The following is a 12,299-nucleotide window of genomic DNA, read 5'->3' on the forward strand; positions in this document are numbered from 1 at the left end:
TCTGACTCATACACTGTTTGCTTTCCAAACATTTGTACATTACTACATATGCTTTATATGCACTTTTAACAAGTTGTGGTGCACCTGAGCACTGTATACAATAATTTCATTATTATTATATTGTATTATTATTACTGGTATTTATTTTATATAGTTCATTTACTCTGTGAAAAGTTAAGACCCCATATCAATCAGGTTCCTTCTTTACTTGCACCTGTCTGTGAGTCTTAACACCAAAAGTCAATTTTAAATTTTTGTTCATATCCTTCTCAAACAGTTTATATCATCTGTTAACATTTTCACCTGTAATAATTGCAACACTAGAAAATACTCAAATCATTTTCATGACACACTTCAGTAAGTAAGACCTTGAAAATAAATAGCAAAACAAAAGTAAATTCAAGGACTGTAATATATCAAACATGTCATCTATTTAGAATGGAAGAAAACTGAATCTCTAGGCAAAGATTTTATAAGTTAAGCTAGATTATACAAATAGTAACCAAAGGAAATATTTTAAAACAATCACTGAAATGAGCTTTGAAATTTGCTTTGATAATTAAGTATATAATTTACCATCAGTCATTTGTTTCATGTCCATTTTCCCATGCAGGTATGAATTAGATGGATTACTTATTTGAGACAGTATTTTATAGTCAGGTGGCCTTCCTGTCACCAGTTAACAGTTTTTCAAGTGAGGGATATGTTATGCTACTGGCCTTCAAAAGCACTGAACTACAGGGAATGTAAATATGATAAAACTTTTTTTGCTCAACTGATTGTTGGGTCTTTGCAGTGACAGCATATCTCCAGAGATCTTGGCAATGACGAAAGACCAAGATCTCTGGAGATGTGCTGTGACTGCGAAGACCCAACAAATAACGCGAGTTCATGGCTGATTCCTGCACCAGCTTCACATAGCAGCCCCAGCTCATCCAAAGTACCTTGGATTGCAGGACGGCCTGCTGTGCTTACCTTGGATCGTAGGGCAACCTGCTGTGCTTGAAGAGACCCATTGAGTCAAGTACATCAACATCAAAAGAAAAATCAAATGGAAATTGTAGTTGTGATACCTGTGCTGGTGGCACGTAAAAAGCACCATCCAAACGTGGCCGATGCCAGTGCCACCTTGACTGGCTCCGTGCTGGTGGCACATAAAAAGCACCATCTGATCATGGCCGTTGCCAGCCTCCCCTGGCACCTGTGCCGTGGCACATAAAAAGCACCCACTACACTCACGACGTGGTTGGTGTTAGGAAGAGCATCCAGCAGTAGAAACACTACCAGATCAGACTGGAGCCTGGTGCAGCCTCCTGGCTTACCAGAGCCTGGTCGAACCATCCAACCCATGCTAGCATGGAAAATGGACGTTAAACGATGAGGATGATAATGATCTCATGCAAAAATGCAAAATGTTGACATTCATGTAGACACGCAAACAGGCTTCCAGTTATCAATTTCACTCAAAAGATATTGGCCAATCTAAAGCTATAATAGAAAATATTTGTCCAAAATGACAAGCAGTAAGCTTGAACCCAAACCCACATGGTTACAAAGTAAACATAAAATCGAAATAGGTTTCATTAGAAAATCCATCAGTTCGGTTGCTGATCATCTACAAACATCAAATTGACTTTATTAGAGTACTACTGACATCTGGGATAGTACTGCTGCTATTTATATACAGTCAAGTGTCAAAGACTCACTCACTAATACCCTACAATTACTAGCTCACAGATGTGCTGTTCTCTTGTCATACTTACTATGTTTCATTATCCCTCCGTCAAATTCTGCACTACTTTTACCAATCATGTCACAAGAATTTCCCCTCTGCCAAGGCTTTTCTACAAACTTTCACCAACAGAAGTTCAAACTGAACACAAACTACATCCATCTCATCAGTTTGTGAAGGGTTATTAAAGTCATACGTGCTATTCTTCCTACTAATCAAGAATTTTATTTTCTTAAACAAGAAAACTACTTACGGAGAAGCAAAGATTGAGCTTGTGCTAAATTTTGAACACTAAAGGCAATCCATTTGTAAAAAATCAATATATCAAGGTAGCCAAAAATAGAGAGGAGGAAAATGACTTGTGGAATAAATTCACAAAATATGTTCATTGGTCTTGCAAAATATCTGAAACAAAAAAAAAATGATTTAATCTTAATTCTCATCTATTCAAACTAGATTGGAAACTACTTATTATGATCAGGGAAAATGTTAATAAACGCTTATTATTACCAAGATTTAACTCCTATTTCTAACAAATCAGGTGACCCATGTTGAGGTTCTCTTATTGGCAACCCTGGAAGAATTAAAATTTAATTTATTCATTCCAAGGAAATTCAACCTGGACTAAGATAAACATAAGATAAGAATCCAAGTTGCAGAAAAAAGCTTTTTGTAGAAAAGTTACATGATCTGAAGATCAATAAAGCTACTTTAATTAGCAATGCTTGATTTTAGTAAAGCAAACCCTTAATTACTGGTTTAAATATATCCCTTGACAATATGATTTATCACCATCGCTATACAAAGCAGTTCATAGTGACAAGCTAGGGACCACAATTTCTAATCACTGGGTAAACAGAATATTATTGTAGTCATGGCAGGCCACACAGAAAATGGCTTAGATGTGAATTAACATAAAGTTAATAAGACTATTATATATAGTTTATGACATCAATAAGAAAAAAAAAATTTTTTATGCAAATAGTTTAAATTATTTGCTCTGTCACTTACAGATTATTTATCAAACTGAGGAAAACACCAAACAGCATGTGAACAACAGCAATTACCACAGACATCTTCATTTTGTATGAATTTGTAAATGACAGTTTGTTTTTAGTCATTTGCCAAATCTGAAAAACAGAACATTAACATCATAATAATAATAATAATAATAATAATTTCTACTAAAGGCACAAGGCCCGATATTTTGGGGGAGAGAACTAGTCGATTACATCGACCCCAGTATTTCACTGGTACTTAATTTATCAACCTGGAAAGGATGAAAGGCAAAGCCAATCTCTCATCCTTTCGGGGTCAATAAATTAAGTACCAATGAAACACTGGGGGGGGGTCGATGTAATTGACTAGTCCCCTTCCCAAAAATAATAATGATGATTTCAAATTTTGGCAAAAGGCCAGCAATTTCAGGGGAGGAAGTAAGTTGATTACATGGACCCTAGGGTTCAACGGGTACTTATTTTATCAACTCTGACAGGATGAAAGGCAAAGTCAATCCCAATGGTATTTGAACTCTGAATGTAAAGCCAGAAGAAATGCTGCTAAGCATTGAGTCCAATGCACTAACAGTTCTGCCAGTTTGAGCCTTAATAATAATCCTTTCTATTATAGGCACAAGGCCTAAAATTTGTGGGGTGGGGTTAGTCAATTACATCGACTCCAGTGTTTCACTGGTACTTAATTTATTGACCCCGAAAGGATGAAAGGCAAAGTCAACCTTGCCAGAATTTGAACTCAGAACATAAAGACAGATGAAATGTTGCTAAGCAATTTGCCCAGCATGATAATGATTTTGCTAGCACACTACCTTAAATAATAATAAGCTTATTGTATACAGTGCTCAGGTGCACTATTTATCAGGAAAAAAATTAAAGAGGCAACAGAATATTGCTATAAATCAAGTAAAGATAGTGAGATAGAGATGATAGCCAAAATACACAGGATAAAAACAAAAAGACTGAAAAGTGAAGAGCAAGTGAGCCATAAAGAGGAAAGTGTCCATAGGCACATCAGAAGTAATGTTGGTAAATTTCAGGAAGCATGGAATTTTTCAAGAATGTAGTATCTTGACAGTTATCAACTAATGTGGGTAGCTTATTCTATGCCTCAGTAATTCTGAATGCAATGAAATTTTTCTGAAAAATAATGAGTGTTATACTGTTTTTGCTTTAATATGCATGTCCACAAGTGGTAGAGGTGCCCATGTTGCTGTTGGAAAGATGGTATATAATCTTATGGGCTTCTACCAAGTCAGCTGCTAGATATCAAAACTTTGGTACATTGATGCCCAGAGAAGCAATATGTTCAGAATATGGTAACTGACAGAAGGTATTCACCTGGTTACATGTTTCTCAACTGCTTCCAGTAGATTGATATTTTGGATAAGATGGAATTCCAGACTGGAAATGCAAACTGTGAAACTGCTGAAATCTTCTGTGTTGCACTTTAGGGGTTTCTAACACATTTATATGGTACTGATGCATCGCATGCAACCCAGATTGAATTAAGAATGTGCTGAATGATGGTATTGATATCTACAGAATTAAAAAACAGCACACCAATTTGGGCAGTTACAATCGAACTTCGAGTCAGCTTTGTTCCAGGCAAAATGGTTAATTTGAAGGTAGTGATGGCTTTTCTTTCTACCCATAAGAGATAAAAAGGTAATGACCATAGCATGATCAGAGTTACCATAAGGTTCCCTAATAGTGATGCTGGTAAGTTTCAGAAGCAGTGATGAATACAGCTCCAACATGTTGTAACCCCTTGTCAAGGAGTTGACTACTTGGGACTAGTTTGAATTAAAGAAAGGGAAAATCATTTGCACTTTCCTTCTTTGGGGAATTGAAATCACCAGTTACAAAAACATAGATGGCTGTTTTTGTAGATGCAGCTGTGATGATACCAAAAAGCAGTGTATGTTGATTGTAGTTTGGTGGGGTGATAAACAACTGTGAGTAAAAGTGTTGGCGTGGTTATACAAATGTCAAGGAAAAATACCTCTTGCTATGACTGGTTCAAGTTATTGCAAGGAAAAGCTGTGGAGCTTAAATGGATATGGACCATTGCACTACCCTAATCCATGGGAATTATTATGCTCTTTGCAAAACAAATTGAAGCTAGTCATACCAAAACTACCTTTTAGAATAATGTTCCCATGTTTCTGTGACTGTTTCTGTCCCCCAACAAATGAAGTGAGTCCTGACAAATGAAGTGAGTCCCCAACAAATGAAGTGAGTCCCCGACAAATGAAGTGAGTTCATGACTCCTGACAAATGAAGTGAATTCATGGCTCGCAGGACAGTCTGTTGTGCTAACATTGGATCGTAGAGTGACCCACTGTACTTGAGGAGACCTATTGAGTCAAGTACGTCAACATCAACATAAAAATCAAATGGAAATTGTAGTTGTGATACCCATGCCAGTGGCACGTAAAAAGCACCATCCAAACGTGGCTGATGCTAGTGCCACCTGACTGGCGTCCGTGTCGGTGACACGTAAAAAGCAACAACCGATCGTCCGTTTGCCAGCCTCCTCTAGCCCCTGTGCTGGTGGCACGTAAAAAGCACCCACTACATTCACGGAGTCTCTTCTTTCTTGAGACAGCATTCACCCGGGGTGGATTGAGCTGGCTTCATTCATCCTCAATGCTGAGTGGTTGGAGTTAGGAAGGGAATCCAGCTGTAGAAACAGTGCCAGATCAAACTGGAGCCTGGCACAGCCTCCTGGCTTCCCAGACCCCGATCGAACTGTCCAACCAATGCTAGCATAGAAAATGGACGTTAAACGATGATGATCAGTTAAGACAGCAACACTTTTTTTTTTACATTGATTTTAAATGTATTTGACCATGAAAATTTAGATAGTTACCTCAAACTGACAACAACTGTTCTTTGAGAAAAGGATTTATCTTAGTTACACTTCCTCTTTTCAAATACTCTAATCAACAAGAGGAACTGATAGCCATTTCATAACAACGTAGTTAGAATGAAATACAGTGAAATATATTTATATTTTAAAAAATCACAATGCAACTTGTAAATTCATGAAATATAAATCACAAGACCAAAATTCTAACAACACTGATATTGCGTCTCATGTTATTGCACCTTGTCATCATCATCATCATCATTTAGCGTCCGTTCTCCATGCTAGCATGGGTTGGACGGTTCAACTGGGGTCTGTGAAGCTGGAAGGCTTCATCAGGCCCAGTCAGATCTGGCAGTGTTTCTACGGCTGGATGCCCTTCCTAACGCCAACTACTCCGTGAGTGTAGTGGGTGCTTTTTACGTGCCACCCGCACAGGTGCCAGACAGAGCTGGCAAACGGCCACGAACGGATGGTGCTTTTACGTGTCACCGGCACGGGGGCCAGGCGAGGCTGGCAACGGCCACGAACGGATGGTGCTTTTACGTGTCACCGGCACGGGGGCCAGACAGAGCTGGCAAACGGCCATGAACAGATGGTGCTTTTACATGTCACTGGCACGTGATATTGCAAAATAACTATAGCAACCATAGTTAAGTTTACATTATAAAATACAAACATAGGGTTTACAAATTCAGAGAAAATACAGTATAAAAATATTGGATTTATAATTAAGAGCTTCCATCAATCTTTTTTTTTTTTTTTTTTAAATCTGACTAGCTTCATAAAATTCAAAAGATAACAGAAAAATAACAAAAATGTCAGAAATAGAAAGAAATAACTCACAGGATCTAAACCAAATGGATAAGGCTGTCCTGTAGCAAATGTTTGATTTGGATCAAACTGGAGTAGAGTGTTCTCTCTCAGTGTTGAATTACTGCATATAAAGAAAAAGAAAAACATTACCAGTGGTTTAAAAATATAGAGTTTGGACTCATTGAATTTTGTTAAAAGGTATATTATATCTTCAACAATATACAGTGACACCCCATTCTTCAAAATACTGTTTGTGTGTGTGTGTGTGTGCGCAAAGTACAGAGGATCTGCAAAGGTTACAAAGAAACAAAGTGAACATTCACTGCTGGATGCATAATACATGAATGACAAAGCACAAATGAGCCGAGAGAAAAAGTTGAACATAAAGCAAGCATAAGTGTGACTGTGTGGTAAGAAGCTTGCTTTCCAACAACATGGTTCCAGGTTCAGTCCTACTGTGTAGCACCTTGGGCAAGTGTCTACTATAGACTCAGGCCAACCAAAGCCTTGTTAGTGGATTTTGTTGATGGAAACTGAAAGAATCCTGTCCATCCAACCACCACTTGACAACTAGTGCTGGTCTGTTTACGTACCTGTAACTTAGCAGTTCGGCAAAAGAGACTGGTAGAATAAGCACCAGGCTTAAAAAAATAAGTACTGGAGTTGATTCATTTGACTAAAAAATTATCTTAGGCAGTGCCCCAACATGGCCGCAGTCTAATGACTGGAACAAAATAACATTGAAGTGTAGCGTATAAGAGAGAAGACTGCATTATATGGGCATGTGATGTTGGATCCTGTTGAATCTGTTCAACCCATGCGAAGCATGGAAAACAGATATGAAGAGGAAGATAACAGCATTCACTTACAGGAAATAAACCGAAAGCAAGGAGTAAGATAAATCTAATAGAGACTGATGTATTTACTCTCTCTTTTACTCTTTTACTTGTTTCAGTCATTTGACTGCGGCCATGATGGAGCACCGCCTTTAGTCGAGCAAATCGACCCCGGGACTTATTCTTTGTAAGCCCAGTACTTATTCTATCGGTCTCTTTTGCCGAACCGCTAAGTGACGGGGACGTAAACACACCAGCATCGGTTGTCAAGCAATGCTAGGGGGACAAACACAGACACACAAACATATACACACACACTTATATATATATATATATATATACATATATACGACAGGCTTCTTTCAGTTTCCGTCTACCAAATCCACTCACAAGGCATTGGTCGGCCCGGGGCTATAGCAGAAGACACTTGCCCAAGGTGCCACGCAGTGGGACTGAACCCAGAACCATGTGGTTGGTAAGCAAGCTACTTACCACACAGCCACTCCTGCGCCTATTTGAATGACATATAGAAAAAAATTCTTCACAACCACATCGTTCAAGTTCAGTCCTACTGCATGGCACTATGCACAAATGTCTTCTGTGATAGCCCCAGGTTGATCAAAGCCTTGTGAGTAGATTTGGTTGATGGAAACTTAAATAAACCTATTTCGTTTTTGGAAAATGACTCTCCCCAGACACAATTTGAAAATGACTCTCTCGTTTTGAAAATGACTCTCCCCAGACACAATTAAATAAACCTGTTATATGAATGTATGTGCATGTATTGGATTGTCCAGAAAGTTCATGCCGATTTTTAAAGGAAAGAAAAAAATTAATAAATACTTGCCATTACATTTTTAATCAACCAAATATGAACCAATTTGTTGCACAATGCGTCTTCATCTTTCCTTTAACTTGAAAATACCCTTTTCCCAGAATTGAGGTGGTTTCATGGCAAACAATTCATCAAGGTATCATTTTACGTTATCAAAGGAATTGAAATTTTTACCATTAAAACTATTCTGCAGAGACCTGAATAAGTGGAAATCCGAAGGAGCAATATCTGGTGAATATGGAGGGTGGGGTGACACATCCCAGCCGAGCTGCAGCAATTTTTGTCTGGTTCCCAAAGCATCAAGTGCCGAAAATGAACTTTTTTATCTTCCATTTTAAAGGGCTACAGAATTAACACAGGTTATAGGAACATAAATCTTCTTCCACGAAAAGATAGCTTAAACTGTGCTCTAAATGGAGGTGTAGTCAAATCCTATTTCATGGACTCAACCATGTTCTAAAATAAGTCAAAAGGTAAGCTACTATAAATCGGCATGAACTTTCCAGACAACCCGATATGTTTGTGCCTCCTTGTCTTGACCTCATGTGATAGCTGTATATGATTGTCAGTGAGACAAGCAGTGTCATTCATTTCCAATATACTGCAAGACTATATTTGTCCATGGGGAAATATTACCTTGCTTAGAAACAAGTGAGGGTCAGCAACAGGGAGATCTGCCTCAAACTTTGTCCAACCCAAGTAAGCTTGAAAAAGTGGATGCTAAAATGATGATGTTGATAAATCCAAAAGAAAACTCACCTATATGAAGAATGCCAAGATGTACCAAATATATTGAAAGATTTAGAATAGCAATCATTATAGATTAGTCCAGTGTACATAGCAAACAATCCCATCAACATTATAATGTAACGACCTCCAAAGAAGGTGTTGAATATCTGAAAGAAAGAAAAAAACAAATATAAACAAAATAAAAGTTATAGTTTGGCATTTAAATTAGCAAATGTCAAAGTCAGTTTCAAAGGATTATTGGCAAACTTGAAATGATAATGTTTGCTTTTCTCATGACCAATTCTACCAAAGACATTCAAGAGTAGAAAGTCAAAAATAATTTTGTTTTCCACTATTGAAAGGTTAGATGAAAAAACTTTACAGAGAAGCTTTAATCATTGTGTCATTGTATATGATAAATATATCCCATAATAAAAATTAATATTTTGACAATCAATATTGGGAAGAAGCAAGGCAGAAGAAAGCTGGCAGAATTGTTAGCACACCAGGCAAAATGCTTACTCTTTTACTTGTTTCAGTCATTTGACTGCAGCCATGCTGGAGCACCGCCTTTAGTCAAGCAAATCGACCCCAAGACTTATTCTTTGTAAGCCTAGTACTTATTCTATCAGTCACTTTTGCCGAACTGCTAAGTTACAGGGACATAAACACACCAGCATCAGTTGTCAAGCGATGTTGGGGGGACAAACACACACACACACACACACACACATATATATATACAACGGGCTTCTTTCAGTTTCCGCCTACCAAATCCACTCACAAGGCTTTGGTCAGCCCGAGGCTATAGTAGAAGACACTTGCCCAAGGTGCCATGCAGTGGGACTGAACCCAGAACTATGTGGTTGGTAAGCAAGCTTCTAACCACACGGCCACTCCTGCGCCTTAGCAGCATTTCATCCATCTTTATGTGCTGAGTTCAAATTCCGTCAGGGTTGACTTTGCCGTTCATCCTTTCAGGATTAATAAAATAAGTACCAGTTGAGCACTGGGGTCAATGTAATCGACTAGCCTCCTACCACCAAAATCCTGGTCTTGTGCCTTTAGCAGAAAGGAATATTAGGGAGTAGTAAGATCATTGGAAGTTTTAAAATCTTGAATTTTTCATTAAAAGCCAGAACAGAACAAGGTATTTAATGTTAGTTTAATAATAAATATTAGTTTCCAATTTTGGCACAAGGCCAGTAATTTCAGGGAGGGAGTAAGTCAATTACATTAACCCCAGTACTCAAATGGTAATTATTTTATCAACCCCAAAAGGTTGAAAGGCAAAAATCAACCCCAGCAGGATTTGAACTCAGTACACAAAGAGGCAAAAGTGCTGCTAAGCATTTTGTCCAGCACAGTAATGATTTTGCCAGCTCACCACCCTAATTTAATTTATTTCTTTATTGCCCACACAAGGGGCTAAACATAGAGGGAACCAACAAGGACAGACAAGGGGATTAAGTCGATTACATCAACCGCAGTGATTAACTGGTACTTATTTAATCAACCCCGAAAGGATGAAAGGCAAAGTCGACCTCAGCGGAATTTGAACTCAGAACGTAACGGCAGACGAAATACCTATTTCTTTATTGCCCACACAAGGGGCTAAACACAGAGGGGACAAATAAGGACAGACAAGGGGATTAAGTCGATTATATTGACCCCAGTGATTAACTGGTACTTATTTAATCAACCCCGAAAGGATGAAAGGCAAAGACGACTTCGGCAGAATTTGAACTCAGAACGTAGCGGCAGATGAAATACCGCTAAGCATTTTGCCTGGTGTGCTAACGATTCTGCCAGCTCCCCAACTTTTCACCACCCTAATTAAATAATAGTTAAAATAGTTTTTACAATTCTCATTAAATTTAGAATGGAGATGCTTGAAAAATATGCAAATTACCGACAAAGAAACAAAAGAAAAAAAATTTATCAAATAAACTACTATAAAAAAAGAATATCTTACTTCGTTGTCACCTTTTCCAGACAATTTATTTTCTAAAAGAACCAGTGTCAGACCAAAGAGAAACAGAAGAAAACCATGACCACTATCACCAAACATTACTCCAAACAAAAATGGAAAAGTGATCACAGTATACAGAGCTGCAAAGACAAAATATATACAAAACAGTGAGCATACATGTATATAAGTCAAGGTGCCATCCTTAGAAAAACAACTCTCAATCAACACAACTTTGTATCAAACACATTAAACAATACAGACTAAAGAAAAATATATATTTAAAACTTTTATATAATTGATAAAATTTGCTCATTTGATTATTAGTTACCATAGCAATGTACACATACACACACTCTATCAATTGAGCCAAACTATATACATTAAAACTGTTCTTTATTAGGTGGGTTTTTTTTTAATAATTTAGGTTTTACAGAGACAAAAATGGTGATGATAAATTTCAAGGGACAAGTTTACCTAGCACATATTAAGGAAGAGAAGAGGGAGAGATGGAGAGAGAGAACAATAGAACAATGGGGTGGGAAAGGCAAAGTGATAAAAAAAAAGAGAAAAATGGTAAAAAAAAAAAACAAAAAAACACAGAGAGAAAAGTGTTGGAAGAAGGTCAAAAGGAAAAGAAATAAAAGAGAGTCAACAAAAGAAATAAAGATAAAGAAAAGGAGACAGAAGACAAAAAAAATGATCGTGGATGGGCAAGTTAAATTACAGTTAACTTTCCTAATGAATTAGTATCAAGAAAATATATTAAAGCAAGTCTGAAGTCTAGTTTCAAACTACTTAGAAACAAGTAATGAGCCAGTAATAGGTTTAGCCCTTTAATTTTTAAACTAGTCATATCAAACCCAAATATTCTACATGTTTTATGTTCAAGATCTAGCCTCTCACACCTACCCTATACAAAGTCATTCTAAAAATAAACACACCAGCATTGATTGTCAAGCGATGTTGGGGGGACAATCAAACAGCCAAATCCAAGTCTCGAAATTAGGAAATAATCTATCATTAATTCAAAACAATATGAATAAATAAGTATTACATTTGACAGAATAATCTGAATGCTAAAAGATTAGAATTCATTCATTCAAGTACCCCAGTTTACTTACTATAAACTAATTTTTCTTTTTTTATTATTAATTTTATATTTTGCCACGTTGAGACCTACTGAGTCAAGTACATCAACATCAAAATAAAAATTCAAATGGAAATTGTAGTTAAGACACCCGTGCCAGTGACACGTAAAAAGTACCGTCCGAACGTGGCAGATGCCTGGTTGGCGTCTGTGACACATAAAAGCACCAACCAATCATGGCTGTTTGCCAACCTGCTCTGGCCTCTGTGCCAGTGGCACGTAAAAAACACCCACTACACTCATGGAGTGGTTGGCGTTAGGAAAGGCATCCAGCTGTAGAAACACTGCCAAATCAGACTAGAGCCTGGTGCAGCCTCCATGGCTTCCAGACTCCGGTCAAACCGTCC

General features: G+C 37.6%; 1 protein-coding gene across 3 annotated transcripts in view; it reads right to left on the reverse strand.

The window, feature by feature from the left end:
• The window catches only part of LOC115227248 (V-type proton ATPase 116 kDa subunit a1), a 52,979-nt gene that overhangs the window by 8,957 nt on the left and 31,723 nt on the right, over positions 1-12,299 (reverse strand). For all 3 annotated transcript variants that reach the window (XM_029798161.2, XM_036507440.1, XM_029798210.2), the window contains exons 12-16: positions 10,809-10,945; positions 8,864-9,000; positions 6,464-6,554; positions 2,744-2,862; positions 1,986-2,137 (exon numbers count right to left, since the gene is read on the reverse strand). In XM_029798161.2, the coding sequence (XP_029654021.1) occupies positions 1,986-2,137; positions 2,744-2,862; positions 6,464-6,554; positions 8,864-9,000; positions 10,809-10,945 (636 nt within the window). The remainder of the gene's footprint in view (positions 1-1,985; positions 2,138-2,743; positions 2,863-6,463; positions 6,555-8,863; positions 9,001-10,808; positions 10,946-12,299) is intronic.

Source organism: Octopus sinensis, linkage group LG1, assembly GCF_006345805.1.
Source record: "Octopus sinensis linkage group LG1, ASM634580v1, whole genome shotgun sequence".
Classification (NCBI taxonomy): Eukaryota; Metazoa; Mollusca; class Cephalopoda; order Octopoda; family Octopodidae; genus Octopus; species Octopus sinensis.